Source organism: Lynx canadensis, chromosome D3, assembly GCF_007474595.2.
Source record: "Lynx canadensis isolate LIC74 chromosome D3, mLynCan4.pri.v2, whole genome shotgun sequence".
Lineage (NCBI taxonomy): Eukaryota > Metazoa > Chordata > Mammalia > Carnivora > Felidae > Lynx > Lynx canadensis.
The window spans coordinates 69,781,692-69,804,244 of record NC_044314.2 but is presented as its reverse complement, the minus strand read 5'-3'; the positions used below and the strand labels follow the sequence as shown (position 1 = coordinate 69,804,244).

At 38.5% G+C, this 22,553-nt stretch overlaps 1 protein-coding gene across 1 annotated transcript in view; it reads left to right on the top strand.

Annotated features, from left to right (window-relative positions):
- LOC115528120 (tetratricopeptide repeat protein 28-like) overlaps positions 1-22,553 on the top strand; it is a 452,468-nt gene that overhangs the window by 319,505 nt on the left and 110,410 nt on the right. Inside the window, exons 3-5 of the mRNA XM_030335959.1 lie at positions 2,678-2,825; positions 13,342-13,614; positions 14,576-14,706. Coding sequence (XP_030191819.1) covers positions 2,678-2,825; positions 13,342-13,614; positions 14,576-14,706 — 552 coding nt within the window. The remainder of the gene's footprint in view (positions 1-2,677; positions 2,826-13,341; positions 13,615-14,575; positions 14,707-22,553) is intronic.

Genomic DNA, 22,553 nt, shown 5'->3' with positions numbered 1-22,553 from the left:
GCTCCGAGCCATCAGCCCAGAGCCTGACGCGGGGCTCGAACTCACAGACCGCGAGATCGTGACCTGACTGAAGTCGGACGCTTAACCGACTGCGCCACCCAGGCGCCCCTATTCTTGTTATTTCTATTGAATATTGAGAAAAGAACGACAAAAAGAATACATAATTACAGACCAACAGAATGTAAGGGGAGTCCAATAAATACTTTAAATATTTTATTATTCAATATAATATTATTCAATTCCTATATGTTATATATTGCCTCTTGGATTCTAGAAATCACCTAAAGTGTGACGTGCAAAGTGTAGTGAAAAATATCTATAAACACATTAAAGATTAAAACAGTGGCTGAGTCCATTGAAAGGAAATGATCTTATGAATTAGTAATGAAAGTGCATTTACAGGTTATTGTCGTACTAGGGTCTGAGTTTTAACAGCTGCTGGTAGTTTAAACTAATAGGACTCTGAATAGCCCATAATTGAGGATTCATTCTGTTTATGGATTGTTTCTTAATAGAAACACTTAATAGTATTACCTGTCTTAAATTACTTCAAAGAGTAGTTATAAAAATGAAATAAGATAAGGTAAGTACATATGTTTTATAAACATGATAAGTGCGAGAGATCTCAGTGTGTATGTAATATACAAAATTATAAAATTATGTATTAAGTTTATTGAGTGATAGTTTTAGGAGTTGTTTGAAGCTTCATTTAGATCCCATGAATATAATTAGTGACAATTTCAAAGTGTATTGGACTGAAAGAGTTAAATTTGTGTTACAAACATATAATATTAGAAGAGTATTTAAGTTAAATAGGAGGCCAGGTATTTTAGAAACAGATGCCATATAGGCCATGAATATATTAATGTCATTTAGAACATGTTTTTAAGTTTATTTATTTTGAGAGAGAAAAAGAGAAAACGCAAGTTGGGGAGGGGCAGAGAAAGAGGGAGAGAAAAAGAATCCCGAGCAGGCTCCACACTGTCAGCACAGAGCCCGATACGAGGCTTGAACTCACGAACTGTGAGATTGTGACCTGAGCCGAAGTTGGATGCTTAACTGACTGAGCCACCGAGGTGCCCTAATTTTTTTTTAATGTTTTTATTAATTTTTGAGTGAGAGCATGAGTAGGGGAGGGGCCAAGAGAGAGGAGGACAGAGGATCTGAAGCAGGCTCTGTGACCTGAGCAGAAATCAGACACTCAACTGACTGAGTTCCCTAGGTGAGCCATTAATGTCATTTTTATGTATCATTTAATCAGGTACAAGGTCCTTACCTGGTTATATACTAGTAACATTTTGCTTCTTTACTTCTTTTGACTCTGTGTGCTTGAAAACAAACTGCATGTTCTTAAGACTATTCTAAAATTTAAATATTTTATTAATTTTCTGGCCCTTTTTGCAATTAGCTGGAAGGAAGGCTGTTTTCTTCTAATCAGAATTGATCATACTAGTTTTTCAAACTAATCCAATTAAAGAACACAAAGGCCAGTAATCTTATTTTGTTTCTAAGCAAAGCATACATAGATAACAGCTTTTAAATATTATGTCTGAAACACTTTAAATGTAGCTATATTATAGCACTCATTATTAAAATTATCTTAATAACCATCACACATTGATTTTTCCCTTTAATTATAGAAAAGAGGAAAATTTGAAATAATCAGAATTTGAGTGTCTCTCATTTATCTTGCACTGTACCAGATACTTTGGTGAGATATTAAAAAATTTCCAAACACCTTGACTTTGAGGAGCTTAAAGGCGGGCTAAAATATATTTTAAAAATTATCAAAAAAACATTAAAAGGGATTTGTAAATAAATGCCAAAGAATGTGATAAAATTAATCAATGTTCTAGAAGTGACAAGAGTGAAAGTTTAAAAAATTTTTTAAGTTTTTAAAATTTATTTCAGTGATCTCTACACCCCACGTGGGGCTTGAACTTATGACCCCAAGATCAAGAGTTGCATGCTGTGGGTGCCTGAGTGGCTCAGTCGGTTAAGTGTCCGACTTTGGCTCAGGTCATGATCTCCCGGTTTGTGGGTTCGAGCCTTCAGATTCTGTTTCCCTCTCTGTCTGCCCCTCTCCCACTCAGGCTTGCTCAAGTGCATACGCACACTCTATTTCTCTCTCTCTCTCAAAAAGAAATAAACATTAAAAAAAACTTTGTTAAAAAAAAAAGAGTTGCATGCTCTTCCACCTGAGCCAGCCAGAAGCCCCAAAGAGTGAAAGTTTTTTTTTTTTAAATTTTTTTTTTCAACGTTTTTTATTTATTTTTGGGACAGAGAGAGACAGAGCATGAACGGGGGAGGGGCAGAGAGAGAGGGAGACACAGAATCGGAAACAGGCTCCAGGCTCTGAGCCATCAGCCCAGAGCCCGACGCGGGGCTCGAACTCATGGACCGCGAGATCGTGACCTGGCTGAAGTCGGACGCTTAACCGACTGCGCGACCCAGGCGCCCCAAGAGTGAAAGTTTTAATATCATTTCCTTGAAAGAAGTATGCTAACATTTTATTATGCTGGAAGAAATCAGAATTGATTTCAAACTATTTACTAGGTTTTTGAACCAAGATGATGTCAGTTTTAGGTCTGCTGACCAGTTTTTCTAATAATCACCATCAGCCTTCTTGGAGCATAGTATATAAGTAAAACGCGCATTATCTTTTCTTTCTTCCCAGGCATACTTCCGACAGGGTGTTGCCCTCCAGTACCTCGGACGTCATGCCGATGCCCTGGCAGCCTTTGCATCTGGACTGGCACAGGACCCCAAGAGTCTCCAGCTTCTGGTGGGGATGGTAGAAGCGGCCATGAAATCTCCCATGAGAGGTAAATATGATGAAAGTGTTTGGTCTGACACTAATTTAAAGTAGGACATTCCTAGCCTTTGAAGACTTTGGACATTGAGAATTGGTAGGTTATTGCTTTGACCAAGATTGGATATTTTACACAAAGGAAGATCAAGAATCACTGTCCATGGCTGGTGTTAATGAGGCAGAACAGGATGGTGGTAAGAACACTGGTGCAGAAGCTTATGGATCTGGATTATATTTTCACATTTTTCATAAACTAACTTTATGACTAGGGTGAATGAATTAACTTTTCTGGATTTCAGGGTTATCCAAAGAATACTTTTTTAAAAATAGTTCTGAGATTCCATACCTCTAAATCACAACACCTCTAGTAGTAAATTGATTTGCTCAGTTGGACCAATATGCCATCTAGAAATAAATGAGAGAAGATATTAGATATTCTAACATTGCGTAAAAGGAAATAATGGATCTAACTGTAGGCTATGTCTAACGTTTTTCAGAGGGACATGAAAAAACTATGTTGAATTAAAAGGAAAGAGAAAAGACAGACACTAGTTTACATGGTTTTCTCCTGTTACTTCTGTTTTATACCAATTGGTATTCTGGAAAAACAGTGGATTGGAACTAGTATCAAAGGTTGGAGGAGTTCTAAGGCCCCAAACCGGTTGACTTCACTCTGAGAAACATGGATTTTTGCTGAATGAGCTCTTGGACAGATTAGGCTGAAAGGGTACACCAATAGTCATCTTTGCAGTGATGGATACACTGAGGCAGATTGGTGGCAAATAGTAGACAGCGAATAATATTCCATATTAGATTATGTCAGGCAGAACTTTATTTTGTCTCTGAAATGGTACGTTTCTAAATGAACCTAAAATTTTTGATGGCAGTGTCATTAGACATCTAGTTTTGAAAGTGTTTGTGGCATTATATAGTTTTAATATACTGGCTCATACACTATTTGGCTCAAAATAAAAGCTAAGTAAAAGTTTGATGAACTAAATGGTACTCCGTCTCTGGGCAATTCATAGCTATAAAAAATGTTTTCCTGAAAGTTGAATATTTCATGTTTTAGAAAAAAAGTGATAAGGAAATCTCTCCTCATGTGATTTTATAACCCCATACAAAGCTGAGTCTTAGCTTGTAGGAACCTAATGGCTTCTCCCACTGGGGGACCTGCTGTTAATAAACTCTGACTTAGAACAGATGCGCTTTGGAGCTCCAGGGCTTGGGGCGGGTGGGGGAAGTGGACAACAACAACAAAAATCAATCTGTCTCTCCTTGCCATTTTCTGGCATTTTCTCATTCTCTCCCTACATCCTTCTGCAAGTAATTTACATGGAATATATATACATTTACATGGGATATATATATATATATATATATATATATATATATACACACACATATATATATATTTACATGGAATATATATATATGTATATATATATAGTTCTTGAAGATATCACTTCTTTATTCTGAGGTGTTTCTGCTGCTGCCTTAGAATATTGGAGTGAATGTGTTGAGATCAGCAGAATCATACTTACCATTTTGCCTTTGAAGCAATTTGTTTAGATAAATGTAAGAAAACCTTCCTGCACTTCCAGAGAGAGTTCAGTGCTGCTGTCCTGTCCCCCTTAGGGTTTTCTGTGCTGCATTCTCTCCTATCTTACACCGAATGACCTAAGGCTGACCCTGGAGAAAGCCGCATCTTACAGGTGCCTGGAGCGCTTCAGTATTTTCTTCTCTTTCCTTAAGGCGATTTGATTTATCTCATTTATTTTTAGCATTGCCTTTACCCCTGTACCTATTCCATGTGGGCTTCTCTTATCAACATTTTATAGAGGCTGTTCCTTGGCACGGTGTTGTTCTGTGCATCATTTCACATCTTAATGACCTCTCTTTTTGTCGTATGGTTGCAATTCACAAAATCTGTCATCATTTGCTGCCCATTTTTTACCCACTGTTTATTTTAGCCTCCTGCAGCTTTCTGAGTTCCTGCCATTGTTGTGTATCTGTGCAGTTTGGGTCACTTTACATATAGGTCTGATCTGTTACATCGTTTTTCTGGTTTTGGTTTTCTTCTTTTACAATTCTTAAATGCAAAAGAGAAAGCTCCCTAATCCAGGTGCTTCTATAAGGAAACAAAGCTCTAGTGGTGTGCATAGCATCCCTGTGGTTTGGTCTTTTGGGGAAGTTTCAAGATTTCTTTTTTTTTTTTTTTAAGTTTATTTTTATTTTGAGAGAGAGAGAGAGGGAGAGAGAGCACGTGCAGGGGAGGGGCAGGGAGAGAGGGAGAGAGTGAGCATCTCAAGCAGGGGCTCCAACCCAGGAACTGTGAGATCATGACCTGAGCTGAAACCAAGACTCGGACACTCAATCGACTGAACCACCCAGGTGCCCTAAGATTTCATTATTTTTAAAGGTAGGGCCAATCTACGTTAATATGCCCTGTTCCCACATAAATATGTTCTATTTATCCATATTGAAACTTACTTGATTTTTTTATAGTGTTGCTGATACTGCTAACTGAATTCGTAAGTCTATTTTACTTTATTTTTATGATTTCACTCATGTTCACCAACCAAGAGATCAGTTAAACTACTTCTGTGGATATATTTACGTCCTTATATATAATGTATTTCCTTAAATCATTAATGAAAATGTAAAAATAAGCATAAATATAAAATGATACTCTTTTTCATGACCTTCTCAAGTTATCCTTTCACTATTTTCTGTTTCTCCTTTTGAGATAGTCTGTCAGCAGTCTCAGCACATTGTATCTTATAAATGCTTATGCAAATTTGGATGGGATAGGATAGTGCCATTGCCACCCAAATTCAATAATATAATTACAAAGTGAGATTGAGTTTACCTTTATTTGTTCCTCTAAAGATGCCAGGGCTGCTTCTTGCTGAGGGTTCTCTTGTGTATATTTTCTCTTCTCCCGTTAATTTGGTAATCTAAAGACTATTACATTTATGGGCTATCACCTGTCGTGGTGTTTCTACCAGCTCCAGAGGATCCAGGGAAGCTAATTTAAGGAGTGCTGGTGGAAAAGGGCTGTTGAATGTATAAGCTTTTCTCTGAGGGTCAAGTTGGGGCTCACCTTTTATTTGCCTAATTGCCACCCCCCCTCGGTGCGCTCTTTCCCTCTGATTTTCTTTTAGGTGGCAGTCACTTCACAGGAGGCCTGTTTTCTGAAATGTTATGTTAAAAAAAAAACGACTGGAACCGAATCCCAGTGCTGCCATTTGCTATTTCATTGACTGAGCAAGGTTGCTTCCTTTCTCTACACCTCGGTCCTTACCCGTAAGAGGGAAATGACAATATACACCTCCTGATGTCGTTTTGAGAATCCAGCACCAGAAAGCGTAAGCTGGTCCTTGCAGGCCACCTTCCCCTCTTCAGTGCGATGTGCTCCTTGCTGAGGAGTGCACATGGCAGCAGTAGTAAGCCTGCTTGATTTTTGGATTTTTGACAGGCACGGCGTTGTGTGGAATGAACACTGTGCTACTGTATGTGGTCCTCTTGCTGAGCACTCACTGGAAAATTTGGTCTCAGGCCTCAGTGTCAGGAAGAGTGTATTTCTCCCGAGTAGGTATATTTTTATTTAAAAGATCTGGGAATTTATGTAAAAGATCTGGGTGGCTTACTGGGTTCAGCTCAGGTCATTCATGATCTTGCAGTCCGTGAGTTCAGCTCGGAGCCCGGAGCCTGCTTTGGATTCTGTGTCTCCCCCTCTCTCTGCCACTCCCTCACTCACGTGGGCGTTCTCTCTCTCTCCAAAAAAATAAGTAAACATTAAAAAAAATTTTTTTGAAGGTCTAGGAATTTTATTTTATTTTTACTTTTTTATCCCAAAATTATTCCTTTTGTAAATTTTTTTTTTTTGTTTTTTAAATTTACATCCAAGTTAGTTAGCATGTAGTGCAACAATGATTTCAGGAGTGGATTCCTTGGTGCCCCTTACCCATTTAGCCCATCTCCCCACCCACAACCCCTCCAGGAACCCTGTTTGTTCTCCTTATTTAAGAGTCTCTTATGTTTTGTCCCCCTCCCTGTTTTTATATTCTTTTTGCTTCCCTTCCCTTGTGTTCTGTCTTAAAGTCCTCATGAGTGAAGTCATATGATATTTGTCTTTCTCTAATTTCGCTTAGTATAATACCCTCTAGTTCCATCCACGTAGTTGCAAATGGCAAGATTTCATTCTTTTTGATTGCTGAGTAATACTCCATTGTGTGTATATATATATGTATACATATGTATATAAAGGTCTAGGAATTTTAAAAGTGATCCCTCTCCTTTTGCTTTGTCCTCTATGAAGCATAGAGCCCAGTGTCCTGGCCACCTTAAGGAACTGGGCCAGCCCTTACAGTCGGCCTGTCTGGATGCTGAGTTTTATTGCCTTTTCCTGACTTTCTACCCATTCTGACTTCTGTGTTCTCTACCTTTATTTCTGTGGAAGGCCTCTGAATCCTTTTAGAAACCTTATACAGACAAACTTGGGAAAATGTGACAAAGCACTTAGACAAAGTACTGAACATGTCAGTTGTTTTTCTTTTCTTTCCTTTTGTTTTCTTGAGGAGGGTTAAGTTTGACTTTTTGTATAAACCAAAAGTTTTCTAATTGTGGTACAATATATGTAACATAAAATTGTCCAATTTTAACCATTTTTAATGATACAATTCAGTGGCATTATGTCCTTTATAGGGTTATGCCATCATCACCACCATCCAGAACTTTTTCATCTTCCCACGTTGATACTCTGTCCCCATTAAATAGTAACTCCCTACTCCCCCTCTTCCCGGCTTGGGGCAACTACCATGCTGTTTTCAGTCCTGCATTTAACTACTCTGGATACCTCCTGTAAGTGGAATCATACAATAGCTGTCCTTTTGTGACAAGCCCAGCAGTCTTTAGTTTCCTTTTTAAGGAATTACCCTAAGGAAAGATGAAAATTAAAATTAAGTGCATGTTATGAGCCTTACCTCTAAATTTTGTTTTTTGGGAATACTTTACCCTCATCATACTTTGCTTACTTTCTTACCTTTCGATAGTTGCTGTTCTCTTTTTGGGTCACTGTTTTGGAGATTCATTTCAGGATTCTTTCTGTCGGTCTTCCAGATTTGCAGCTCAGTACTATATTTTAGTGGTGTATCCAAGAGTAATTGGTAGTAGTATCACGAGGTTTTCAGGAAAATTGAAGCCTTTTTAATCATGTATGTATGGAAATGTTATGAGGGTAACTTGGAACACTCCAGAAGGTCTTCATAGTGCTGTAGACAAATTCAAGTCTGTAAAAATGTTAATTACCTTGAAGGTAATCCATAGGAGAGAGTGAGTACAGTATCGTTCCTTTGGAATAAGGCATTGTGTCTGTTAAATGCATTTATTCCTCAAATTCTAAAAATTTTTTTATTCTGTGTCTGAAATTTATCCCTTGTTCTCCATTTCTTTTGTCGTTGAAAATTCAGGACTTTGCTTTTAACTGGTTTTCTTGGCTTTTATCTCTTCTAAACCAGTCCATGCTTTGTTTTTCTCCCAGAATGAACTTTCTAAAATGTAAGTCTGATCGGTCGTTCTTTTATTCATAATTCTGTTTTCTCCATTGCTTACAGGATAGAGGCCACAACCTCCTTAGTAGCAGAGATCTTTCCTCTCTTTCATTCTCATCTCCAGGACATCCTCAACTAAAACAACCTGCAGTTCCTGAAAAACAGTTTCTTATATCTTCAATTTCCTTTTTTTTTAACTCTTTTAAATGTTTGTTTATTTTTGAGAAAGAGAGAGAGAGAGAGAGAGAGCAGGGGAGGGGCAGAGAGAGAGGGAGACACAGAATCTGAAGCAGGCTCCAGGCTCTGAGCTGTCAGCACAGAGCCCGATATGGGGCTCGAACTCACAAACCGTGAGATCATGACCTGAGCCGAAGTTGGACACTTAACTGACTGAGCCACCCAGGCCCCCCCTTATATCTTCAATTTCTAATAAGAGGTCCCTTCCTGTGGAAAGAATTCCCAGACCTACGTGGGTAGGGTTAGCACTTTTCTCCTTTGGGAAAGGAGAATGCCAAGAATTCTGGCTCAAGAGTTGTATCATTATTTTATGTTACTAAGAAAATGTTGATGTTTAAATGATGACACAATTCTTGTCATTTAACTTTTTATTTTATATAAACTGAAAGAGCTCTGTTGGAACCCTTTAGACACAGAAGTGACATACCACTGTGAGGCACTATCATGTTCAGAGACATTAAATCCCAAATCCAGAGATGTTGATATGTGAATAAATGTGTATCTCAGAACTGATGAAATATAGTATATCTCTTAGCCAAATGTGATTGTTATTAATGGTCTCTACTACATTCCTAAAAGCTCTTCACATGTCAGGAAATGTGACTGTGTTCATCTTAAATTCTTAAAGGCTGTGCATTTAGAAAGCACATAACTGGTGTTCAATGAATGTTGTAGAGGACCCCTACATTCTTGTGGAGTTGGCTTAATATTGGCTCTTTCATATATCATGCATAGTTTCTAGAAGGAAAAACATCCTAACAGCTGCCAAATCTCTGTTTCACCTAGCCTGATAAAATCACAAAATTAGTCCCTTTACTAAGAGTCTGCATTTACTCTAGAATAGGAATTAGAATAATAGAATAGTAGAGTTGGAAAGAATCTCAGAGACAACTAATCTAGCCTGTACTTTTTTTTTTTTTTTAATTTTTTTTTTCAACGTTTATTTATTTTTGGGACAGAGAGAGACACAGCATGAACGGGGGAGGGGCAGAGAGAGAGGGAGTCACAGTATCAGAAACAGGCTCCAGGCTCTGAGCCATCAGCCCAGAGCCCGACGCGGGGCTCGAACTCACGGAGTGCGAGATCGTGACCTGGCTGAAGTCGGACGCTTAACCGACTGCGCCACCCAGGCGCCCCTAGCCTGTACTTTTTATACATCAGGAAAACTTGTCCTACCACTTTTATTTATCAAAAGCATGCACGCCTGCTAATTAGAACTTCTGACTAGTGAGTGTGGGCCAAGGGGACATAATTACCTCCAAAAGCAGAGAAATTTGACATTAAAAATGTTAAATTTACATAAAGTGAAATGGACTTTTGTGTATTTATCTGTGCACATGCATAGATGTACACACATGTATATATTTATGCATACAGGTACATAATATGTATAGACATATACATATCTATCACATGTATAGATTTATGTAACCGTCACCAGAATCGCAATCTATACATTTGACACAGTAAGACTGAGGCTGTGTGGCTTTGAAATCCAGGTCTCTTTATTCTTCACTAAGTGTTTCCTCCATTATTTCACATTTGCTTCCTTCCTCGTAATAGTCTCTGGTCCATTCAAGCTGGCCTCTTCATCATTCTCTATCATTCCATGTACCTATCTTCTTCTGGGACCTTTCTTTAGGATACAACTTCTACTTAAAATACCCTCTACTCTCAGAAAAAAAACAAAGACTTGTTTAAGTCCTACTTACTCTTTCTTCACTTAATCAAGTTATACTTCCATGAAGCTTTCTGATTACCTTTAATAGTCGCTCCCTTTTCTAAACTCTTGTAACATATACTGTATATGAGCTTGCATTTAATTTATCTTTTAATGTATTTACATTCTCCTTCCTATATACTGCAAATGAAGATTTTATCTTTTACCTCTTGTACCTCCAACTTCATTTTTATTTACTGAACATTTGTAGAATTGAAGATTTCTTTTTTTTTGGCGGGGGTAATCTTCCAGGTATTTCCCTCAGTCCTCCAACTGTGGCAATGTTCTGTCTTCTTTATACCGTTCTGTAGTTTTAGCGGCTCAATTAGAAGGCTCCTCTTTTGACCTTGGCCATGGCTGCCATGTTTAAAAGAAAAATCACCAGCTGAAGCATGGTATCTTTGCTGGCCATTAGTCATTTTGGGCTCTCTGTGTCTGAACCCTCTTGCTGTGTTTTGGCAATTCCCTATGTTATACTTCTGCCTACTGCCTTCCTTCCACAGTAAAAGCTGAGAATATCAGATCCTAATTTTCCCATCCTCCTGTGAAGCTAGGACCCACCTGTGAATCAGGAGCTAAAGGTTCAAAGAAGAAAGGGTGGCACAGAATTTGTTCTGGTCGTGTTGGTTGGCAGTCGTGACATCTGTTTTCTAAGGGTGGCATGGAGTAGTGATGGAGGCAGCCGTGGAACCTGTGGTCTCCTGTGTTGAGTTGCAACATTCATGTTGTTTTCACTGTGGAGCTTTTGTGGCATGATTTTGACTGTGGGTCTGGAGGCCTGATTTTTCACGTTTGGCAATAGCTCCTCTGTGCATTTCTTTTCTACTTACAACCAGCCAAGACTGGTTTCTTTTGTCAACAACTAAGAATTTTGCCTGGTGTGGTGTCATAGGGCCTGGATGTAGAGGCCTACAATGGGTTCTTGTCTTGGCTCTGTCCCAAACTGTCTGACCTTGGATGAATCACTTAAATATTTAGATTCATCATTTTTAAAATGGGTATTTTCAAGGTCTTTTCATCTCTAAGTTCTATTATTTTTGCTTCTGCTAATTGACTGGTGGGACGCTAATGTGATCATCATTGGCTGCCAAACCCATCAGCGGGTACCACCAAATTCTGTTCACATTTATTTCAGTATGGTACTGGTCTTTTCTATTCCAGTAATTCCTGGGTTCTTGTGCCTGTATTTAACCCTATTGGTTAGCTAGTGTTTACTGGTACTGTGCACGCTTGCATCTTGACAGGTGTAAAAATGTTCTTTGTTCTCTGTTTAGTGATCTGATTGAAGGGGAAAAATGCTTTAGGCACCAGTAGGTTTCGAGGTTTCTGTGGTAATGTTGATTCAGACGAGAGCTCCTTAGTGTAGAGCTGAAATTCAAAGTCATAAATTGTAAAAATTACATTTTAATGCAGTACTGTTGGCTGAGAGATTCAAGATTTAAAGAGACCAGCCTTTTAATAGTTTTTTACATGTGCACACTGGAACAACTAATGTGAAATAGTTTTTCAGGAAAGCTAACAAATGCGTTCTAAGTGCCACATCAGTGTAGGGTTATAGCCATTGGCTCTGCAATTGTCTTTTGAAAAAATGGGAGAAGAGGGAGAAGGCACTTAGAGGTCATCCACATTCAAACCTAGCTTCAGAAGGAAAGAATCTTTTCGTGGCTTTCTGACCCCTAGTCTCTGTCCTTTCCAGACACCACGTGAAAATAAAATGCGATTAACATTAATTTTGTCTTCTGTCTTATCTTAGCAAATGCAGATGATTTTATGGTTTCATTTGTCACCACGGCAAAAACTGATAATACTTTAAAATTTGTTTTCTTTTATGTTTTATTTATTTTTGAGAGAGAGGGAGAGAGAGAGGCAGAATACAAGCAGGGGAGGGGCAGAGAGAAAGAGGGAGACATAGGATCCGAAGCAGGCTCCAGGCTCTGAGCTGTTAGCATAGAGACCAACATGGGCCTCGAAGTCATGAACTGTGAAGATCATGACCTGAACTGAAGTCAGATGCTCAGCCGACTGGGCCACCCAGGAGCCCGAATACTTTTTTATTTGGTCATACTGGTCTTAGAAGCAGCAGTGGACACTGGGCTGCAGTGAGGATGATGGAGATTTCGTTGGGAGAGCGTCTTTTATTGCATCATCTAGGGAAAAGGTGGATGGAGTTTTATTAATCAGACATTCAGATTCAGATTGCACAAACATTTATTGAATGCCACATGGGTTAGGGACTATCACCTATGTGGCAATGGTAAGTTTTCAATTTAGTGCCCACATTGTGCCAATTGCTATGGAATTACTATAAACCTTTAAACACTCCTACAGCGGTCTTCAGATTTAGCCGGGGAAATGTCTTAAAAATTAACACACATGGAACAAGTCTAAAATAGTTAGGGGTCAAACTGTGCAATATTAACTCTAAAAATGCGGCAGAAGTTTAGATACAGAGTAATGTGGGCTGGAGGGCCTGAGAATACCACATGGTAAAGTCAGAACTTGAGGGGTGTGCTTGTAAGATTTTTTTAAAGTTTATTTATTTATTTAAAGAGAGAGCATGTGTGACTAGGGGAGGGGCAGAGAGAGAGAGAGGGAGACAGAGAATCCTGATGGGGGGCTCAGACTCATGAACCGTGAGATCATGACCTGAGCTGAAGCAGACCCTTAACTGACTGAGCCACCCAGGTGTCCCGTGCTTATAAGATTTTGAGAGGACAGCAGGACAGAGGAGGGAGAACTGTTCAGGGAAAGTGGCACATCATATTCAAAGAAAGAGTGGAAGAGAAGGTGAGTGTGGTATATGCATGCGCAGTGGAGAGAAGGAAATTACCGGGGTTACCGAGTCCTATGTATAAGCAGACCCTGAGGGTAGTGCTAGAGTAAAGGTTGAAGAGTTTGTACTCGAAATAGCCCATAAAAAGGTATGACAAACAAATAAACAAATGTTTTAAAGCATATTACAAAAGATTGTTTTGTATATCATCCTACATTCTCCTTTCCATTTTTTTTTTCCCCAGACTCCCTCGAGCCCACTTATCAGCAGCTTCAGAAAATGAAACTGGACAAGAGCCCCTTTGTGGTCGTATCTGTGGTTGGGCAGGAACTCCTGACAGCTGGCCATCATGGCGCCTCTGTGGTTGTCTTAGAAGCTGCTCTCAAGATTGGCACCTGCAGCCTCAAACTGAGAGGTTCGGTTTTCTCCGCCCTGAGCAGTGCTTACTGGTCTCTTGGAAACACAGAGAAGAGTACTGGATACATGCAGCAGGACTTGGATGTAGCCAAGACCTTAGGTAGGGTATGCTTCTGTCTTTTATTTCAGTACAGAAAGGAAATAAAGAAAACTGATTAGCCTGACATGGATAGGGATACCACATGCATTGAAAAGTGAGTGCGTCTCTAGAACATTCTGTGTTTTAGAGTGCTTAGGTCTTCAGGGCTTTTCTTATAACAAGATACCAAGGCTCCCCAAAGGCCAAGATATGTGGATTAACATATTCATTGCCCTCTTCAGAGATTTGGGCTCACAGATTTAATATTCCAAATGATAGTATTGATGGGTGAATCTTTCATCTTAATTTTAATTTTTGCCTCCCTTAGGAGGCGTCAGCATTTTGTCAGAGGCATTGGTACAGTGCACTGGTTAAGAGTGGGGCCTGTGGAGCCAGACTGCTAAGTTTAGCACCCTGGCTCTGCCGCTTACTAGCCATATGACCTTCTGCAAGTTGCCTCAGCTGTCTGTGCTACCATTTCCTCATTTGTAAAATGCATGTGGCTTATGATTGCGGTTGTTGTCACAGCGATTATTCAGTGACTTGCAGGATTGCAGTAAGAGCAGAGACACGGTAAGTCTGTCATCAGCATACTTGCAAAGAAGCAACACATCATAGTAGGTTTGTAGTTAAATCACTGAATCAACAAGCTGATGGTTGTTCAGAACTAGAGGTCATTAGCAGAGCATTGAGCTGACTCCTAACAGCTGGTTTGTGTCAAGTTCTTTATCCTCTCATTTCTAGGACCCCTACATCCCTGACTGTAGTTGTATGTTGTAACAACAGTTACTGTCCAGAGATTCAAGTTCTAGGACCATAACTTACTACATAGAGTCTTGGAGAAGAAGAAAGTACTTTTCTAAAAGAAGGGAAGTGAAATCTTAGCTAGTAAATCTTGGTTCTTAAATTAATATGGGCATTACAAATTATAATTAACACTATAACTTAGAGAAATTTTATCTTTTTTTAAAATCCAACCCAGGTGACCAGACAGGAGAATGCCGAGCTCATGGGAATCTGGGCTCTGCATTCTTCTCCAAAGGAAATTATCGGGAGGCTCTCACTAACCACAGGCACCAGTTGGTGCTCGCCATGAAACTCAAGGATCGAGAGGTAGGAAGTTTACCTGCAGACCTTATACATTTTTTTGGAAACGTGGAGTCTTTTTTTGCCATTCAAAATGTTTTAGGCACCGTAAAATGTTGCTTTTAGAAGTTGGTGATCATTGACTCTATCTTTCATCAACAATCAGGTATTGAATGTCTACCACATATAGACCTTGAGGGTACAGAGATGGATAAGACTTGGCCCCTGACCTCAGGATCTAACAGCCTGCATCGTTAGATGCATTGCTCTTATTCTATTCAAATATGAAAGGAAGAGACCTATGTAAAATTAACAAAAAATGTATCTTCATGATATATCCGTCAAGTTAAAGAAACACACATTTGCTTTATTTGAGATGGGGTATTTTTACTGCAAGCTCTTCATGTTGTGTCTTTGGTGGATTTTTAACTCAGGTGGTAAAAGCATAGTAAGTCTGATTGAGAGACATGAATTATAATGATAAAGAATACTGTCTATCTTTATTAGAGAAACGGAATGTAATCTTCTCAGAGAGTTGGTATCCAGTAGATGCAGCATGATGAGAAAGTGCCTGCCAAGTGGAGAGAGGGTGGGGTTTGGAGCAAAATAGACCCAGATTGGAATCCCTATTCTGGTACTTCCTGGCTCAGAGATCTTGGGGAAAGTATTACTTAATTCCTCTTTGCCTCTGTTTTCTTATTTAGAAAATAATGATTGTATTTATCCCATACACAACTGTGATAGGATTATAAATAATATATATATGTAAAGTGCCTAATACGGTACTTGGAATTCCATAAATGGTAGCTTCTATACTATAATATTATTAACAAGAGGAGGGTAATAGGAGAGGTAATAACAAATTTATGAATCGATCTATGTGTTGGGAAATATATTTAGTTATTATATTTAGTTATCTTAGAATTTCACTGTGGGACATTATAGAGATTAATTATATTATTTAAATGACTCAGCATCTTCAAGTCTCTAGAACACGGTCAGTCACTAGGAGCGAACTGGGGAAGAAAAAAAACCTTTGTTTCAGTGGTGTGCTGGAATCTCCCCTTGGGAATGGGAGAGACTTCCATAAAGTCTCTCTCATCCATGGATGTCAGAAAAAAGCCTTTGAAAGCTGCCAAAATATATCATTCAAGGGAGATGGACTTCAGGTGATTTTATTCTCAAGGTAATACTAAAGACTTTTCTCTTTGTTTATTTACTCTTAGTTTACAAACAGTTCTTAAAAGCCAGATAATCTGACTTCTTCATGTTAAGAGAATGAAAAGAGACTTCTAGATGCAGATATACTGATGGCATTAAGTGAGAGCCAGGTTTAAGAACTAAACCAGCATAGTTGTCTAATAGGGCCATTTAGTGAAGGCTCGCATGGCTATACATATGTCAAAAGCTGCATTTGTACTCTATTGTCCTGACCTTTGGGATGCATATATATTAGCCCAATTACTGAATTGGGTCCAAAGACTTGTAATTAGGGCATAGGATTATCATAGGTATTAAAAAGGAGAAGTGAAAATTTTCTGGCTTCCCTCTTCTTAATAGTGTAATTTTCTATAGCCTGTATTATCTGGGTTTTATAAACCTTTGCTGTATAATAATAAGAAATCATTGAATTATAAGCATGGAAGGGACTTTGAGATAATACTGGAACCAGTTGCCTCCCCAAATCTTCCCATCTTCAAATTTCTGCCTGCCACAGCCACTCCATCTCCCCCTCTTTTGGCCTCTACTTCACCACCACACTAGTTCACAAACCTGCCTTTTGGGAAACCCTTCTTATGTATAAGTAAGACTGATTTTATCCCCTCTGGGACTAGACAGAGAATGTTCAGCCATAATTAATGGCCTGTGGCCTCTCCTTTTCCAAGCTGAAAATCCCATTAATTTTATTTTTTTTCCCATTAATTTTCTCTTCAAAGTTTCTCATTATCAAAACTGGAATAATTTTTACACCCCCCTCCTGACTATTTCATTTTCACTGTTGCCCATTCTGGTTGCCGGTTAGCGTCGGCCACAGGGGAAGCCTTGTTTTCGGATGTTCTATCTAGCCCATGCCCCTGCTCTGTATTGCCAAAGCATATTTATCTGATTTCTAGACTGACCTGTAGAATTCCTCTTTTCTCTCACAGTGTCTCTTCTGTTGAGTTTTCCCCTGGAATCCTAGGGTACCATTCATTTTCTTGAAAATTTAATGCTTTTTTCTTACCTTTTCCCTTAATTTTTAAGGTTGCAGTTGAGTGCTGCTGCTTCTCTGCCTGAATTAAACAGGGAATCTTCATTCCCACATCCCTGAAACCAGCCAATGGTTTTTAAGACTGGAGTTAATATTGGTCTAGAACTTAAAGGAACATACAAAGAAATTATTGCAGTAGTGCGTATTTCATTCAGTTTCAAAGTTTTAGTTGGCTAGTCTTCTGTGATGTAATTCAGTGAAGTGTGATGCCTGCTCGCAAAGCACCTAACGTGTAGAGCACTGTGCTGAGGGTTCTGGGTCTAGACAATGGGTGTGGGGGTCTCTCCTCTTGAAGGGCTGATGTTTTCTTTGAGACAGAACTTGAATATAACAAAAGTATTATTAATACAGTGCTTGAGCAATAAATAATGAGCATTCTCTTTAATCGCTGCCAAGATTCTCGAATTCCAGAGGAGACAGAGACTCCCAGGTATAGACCTGGGCGAGCTTTGTGAAACAGGTGGAACTCAAGTTGGCCCCTGAGTGAGATGTAGATATTGGCGTGTGGGGTTCTAAAACCTGGTCACCATATCAGTCATGAGGGATAAGCTAGTTCATACCGTTAACAAAGGTCTGATACTATTTTGTACCATCCTGTTTGTTTTAGTCACAGACTCCTAGTTTTTTTAAAAAGTAATAGTTATTAATTTCACCCAGTTATATAAAAAATTCATGAAAATAACCAGCCATAAGCCTACCATCCTTTCAATATTTTGGGTATAATCTTTTAGCAAATATGCACATGTAATTGTTTATTCAGAGAAAAATTGAAATCCTACTATGATACTTTTATAACTTGTTTTTTTGTTAATTTTTTCCACTTAATTTTTTACCTTTCTGCATTTTGTTTATTTTTAATTAAAAAAATGTTCATCTCATTTATTTTTGAGAGAGAGAGAGAGAGAGAGAGAGAGCAAGCAGGGGAGGGGCAGTGAAAGAGGGTGACAGAGGATCCAAAGCAGGCTCTGAGCTGCCACTGCAGAGCCTGATGCAGGACTTGAACTTACAAACTGTGATATCATGACCTGAGCCAAAGTCGGACACTTAACCAACTGAACCACCTAGACGTCCCCATTTCTGCATTTTATGAAATTTCTACTGAAGTCGTATGGTTTTATCACAAATTATTTCATCTCTACCCCTGCTGTTATATATTTAGTTTCAAAATTTTTGGTATTATAAAATCTGGAAAAACATCTTTGTAGATAAATCTTTGAACATATTTCTCATCATTTCCTTTGGCTAAATTATTAAAAGTGGGCTTGCTTGGAAAAATCATATTAAGGCTTCTGATACTTAATGTTAAATAGCTCTCAGAAAGGCTATATCTGTTTTCCGTCCTACCAGCAATGTATCAGAGGTTCTATTTCCCTGCACTGGCCAACACTTGGAATTACTAACTAATAAATAACATAAACTAAAATGTCAGCTTGATAAGTAAAACCAAAAAGTGGTATATTGATTGCTGTTTTACTTTGCATTTCTTTAATTGCTATTGGGGCTGACTATTTTTAAAAATTTCTTTTATAAAAAGCTTGAATACTCATCCTTTTTTTTCTGTTGTGATATTTGATTATTTTATTTTTTTGTGTATTTTATTTGATGTTGGTTATTTAATATTGATCTGATACTAGGCCTTGCAGTATCAGCCCAGTGAGCTATTGGACAATTTGTGTTTTAATGAACAGTTTTAATTATTGTTGCTTTATTGCACATTTTATATCTGCTATAAGCTTCATAACATTATTCTTTTAAAAAAAATCTAGACTATTCTTATCTTCCCTCAGTACCCCCAAATGAACTTTAAAATCACTTTGTTGAATTTTGGAGACTCTTCTATTGGTATTTTTGTTGGAATTGTATTAAATTTACATATTAATCATGGATAAATTGATGTCCTTTCAATAGTTGGTCTTCTGTTCAGGAGCCTGGTCTGCTCTTGCATTTCACCTTGTATGCCCTTCAGCGATTGATACTTTTAGGGAGAGTTTTTCCATATTTATTTGTTTTTATTTGAATATAGTTGACACACAATGTGACATTAGTTTCAGGTGTACAACATAGTGGTTTTACAAGTTTATATATTATGTTCTGCTCACCACAATGTAGCTACCATCTGTCACCACACAACACTATTACAATATCACTGACTATATTCCCTATGGCTGTGGAGTTTATTCCTGCAACTTCTCATTCCGTAACCGGAAGCCTGTATCTCCCACTCCTTTGACTCATTTTCCCCATCCATCCCCTCCCTTCTGGCATCCATCAGTTTGTTCTTTGTATTTTTAGTTCTGATTCTGCTTTTTGTTTGTTTGCTCATTTGTTTTTTTAGATTCCACATATGAGTGAAATCATATGGTAATTGTCTTTCTCAGTCTGACTTATTTCACTTAGCATAATACATTCTAGCTCCATCCATGTTGTTGCAAATGGCATGGTCTCATCTTTTTTTTAGGGCTACATAAAAACGAAGCTGGAGATATCATAATTCCAGATTATAAGATATACTACAAAGCTGTAGTAATCAAAATAATATGGTACTGGCACAAAACAGACATATAGATCAGTGGAACAGAATATAGAACCCAGAAATAACCCCACATTTATATGGTCAATTAAAGTATGACAAAGGAGGCAAGAATATGAAATGGGGAAAAGACAGTCTCTTCAGTAAATGATGTTGGAAAAACTGTACATGTGGAATGAAATTAGACCACTTCTGGGACACTTGTGGGGCTCAGTCACCTAAATGTCTGACTCTGGCTCAGGTCATGATCTCTCGGTTTGTGAGTTCGAGCCCCGCATTGGGCTCTGTGCTGACAGTGCAGAGCCTGCTTGGGATTCTCTCTCCCTTTCTCTCTGTCCCTCCCACATCTTTCTCTCTTCCAAACTGTATAAATAAACTTAAAAAAAAAAAGAAATTAGACCACTTCTAACACCATATACAAAAATAAACTCAAAATGGATTTAAGACCTAAATGAGTCCTAGTCCTAAATGAGTCCTAGAAGAGTGCACAAGTAATAATTTCTCTGACATTGGCTATAACATTTTTTCTAGATATGTTTCTTAAGGCAAGAGAAACAAAAGCAAAACCAAAAAAACAAAAAACAAACCCACAAACCATTGGGATTACATCAAAAAAGGAAAAAAAGCTTTTGCACGGCAAAGAAAAGCAAACAAAACAAAAAGGCAACCTACTGAATGGGAGAAAATATTTGCAAATGATATATTCAATAAGGGATTAAGATCTAAAATATATAAAGAATTTACACAATTCAATGCAATTTTTTCCTAGATATTTAATGTATCTCATTGGAAATAGGATATTTCTTTCCATTGTGTGTAGGTTTCTAAAATTAGGTACTGATGGGGGCATGTGGGTGGCTCAGTTTTTGATGCATGCAATTCTTGATCTTGGGGTTGTGAGTTTGAGCCCCACGGTGGGTGTGGACATTGCTTAAAAATAAAATCTTAAGGAAACACAACAAAGCAAAACAAACTAGGTACTGATGGTATATAGGAAAGGTGTTTGTTTTACATATTTTGCATGTTTTGGCACATGTGAAAATTCTCTCATAGCTCATAATTTTTTGTTGATTCTTGTGAATTTTCTTGTAATGGAATTTTTTTGTAAATAATGATAGTTTTGTGCATTTCTTTCCTTATGTTATATCTCTACCTTTTTTTTCTCTTAACTTTTGCACTGGTGGAACTCTGAGAACTCCCCCCAAAAGAATCACTCTTCCTCTTGAGTACAAAAAGCTAGAGAATGTACTTTTTTTTTTTTTTTAATTTTTAGAGAGAGAGAATCTTAAGAGGCTCCATGCTCAGCGTGGAGCCCAATGCAGGACTTGATCCCATGTCCGTGGGATCATAACCTGAGCCAAAATCAAGAGATGGACGTTCAGTCAACTGAGCCACCCATGTGCCCCATCAGAGAATGTGCTTTCTATGATTATGCTACTCTTACATTGTATCTGTGACCTCAAAATGTAACTTGGTTTCCCTTTTGCATTATTTTGATATTGAAATAAAATATAGGACACTGACTTTTTAAAAAAATTTTTTTTTTAACGTTTATTTATTTTTGAGACAGAGCATGAACAGGGGAGGGTCAGAGAGAGGGAGACACAGAATCTGAAACAGGCTCCAGGCTCTGAGCTGTCAGCACAGAGCCCGATGTGGGGCTTGAACTCACTGACCGCGAGATCATGACCTGAGCCAAAGTCGGCCGCTTAACCGACTGAGCCACACAGGCACCCCAAGGACACTGACTTTTGAAGCAAAAGCTAACCACTGTGAATGGTGTGGTTATGGGGATACCAAGCTACATCTTTCTGCATTTTATATCTTTGGCTCTAGTATATTTTAATATTTTCTCAAATAGTGAGGTAACAGCCTGAAACCACTCTGTCCACGTACTTAAAAAGCAGTAGGTTTTTCTTTTATACAATTACTCTCAGAAACTTAATAGGGGAGGTGATACCTTCTCCACAGGAATTTTTCATTCTAACTAACCTTCTATCTGCTCTAATGGTTTGAAAATTAATTTCAGGTGCCCATAGAGACCTTCCTATGAGCTAATATTAATTGCCAGATGAGTGCATAAATTATACTGTATTAGAGATGTTGTTCTCTATTTAGGAATCTGATATGCAAATATGCTGATGACTCTGAAGCTTTTTTCATCAGTCTGATTTCTCTCCTGGGTGTCATATTTCTTTATCCAACTGCTTCCTGGACACCCACCTTCAATTCCTAACTTAGCCCTCAGTCGGTGCCTATTTCTGCATTCGCTGTTTGTCCTCATGTTGCCAAGCCACCTAACTCTCACCTTTGGCTTGTTCTGGGTTCTCTTCTTTCTGGCAACCTCTTTTCTGGGTCCTCCCTTCCACCATGCCATCTTTTGCCTGGACTGTTGTAGAACTTCCCACTCTTTCTAACACGTACTCTCCTACAAGTAAAGGAGAGGTGTCAACCGCTTGGACCTATGAGCACAGCCTGAAGTTGCCGCCGTTAACTAGGTAATTTCTTTCAAGTGTAGTGCAGTGCCTGAGAATGTGAACTTCAGTATTAGACAAACTTGAACTTTGGCTCTGACACTTATTAAACCATGTGACTCTGAAAATTATTTGACTCTTCTAGGTGTGATGGACATGTGAGTTATTTCTAATGTTTGGCTTTTATGAAAAAGCTGCTAGTAAGCATTTTTGTAGATGTCTTTTGGGAAACATCAGCAATGTTTCTTCATACATATGTTTAGACTTATTAATTTTTACCAGCTTTCCAAAGTAGTTATACCAAGTTACATCATCAGCAATATAAAGGATGTGAAGCCTTAATAGCAGATAAATAAAAAGTAAAAAGGGACACCTGGGTGGCTCAGTTGATTAAGTGTCCAACTCTTGATTTAGGCTCAGGCCATGATCCCAGGGTTGTGAGATCGAGCCCCACGTCGGGCTTTGCTCTGACAGCATGGAGCTTGCTTGGGATACACTCTCTCCCTCTCTCTCTGCCCCTCCCCCCTCTCAAAATAAAATAAATAAAACTAAAAAAATAAAAAGAACAAGGTATATGGAAACACAAATATCTGAGTAGATAACTCTGTGTGTGTGTAGT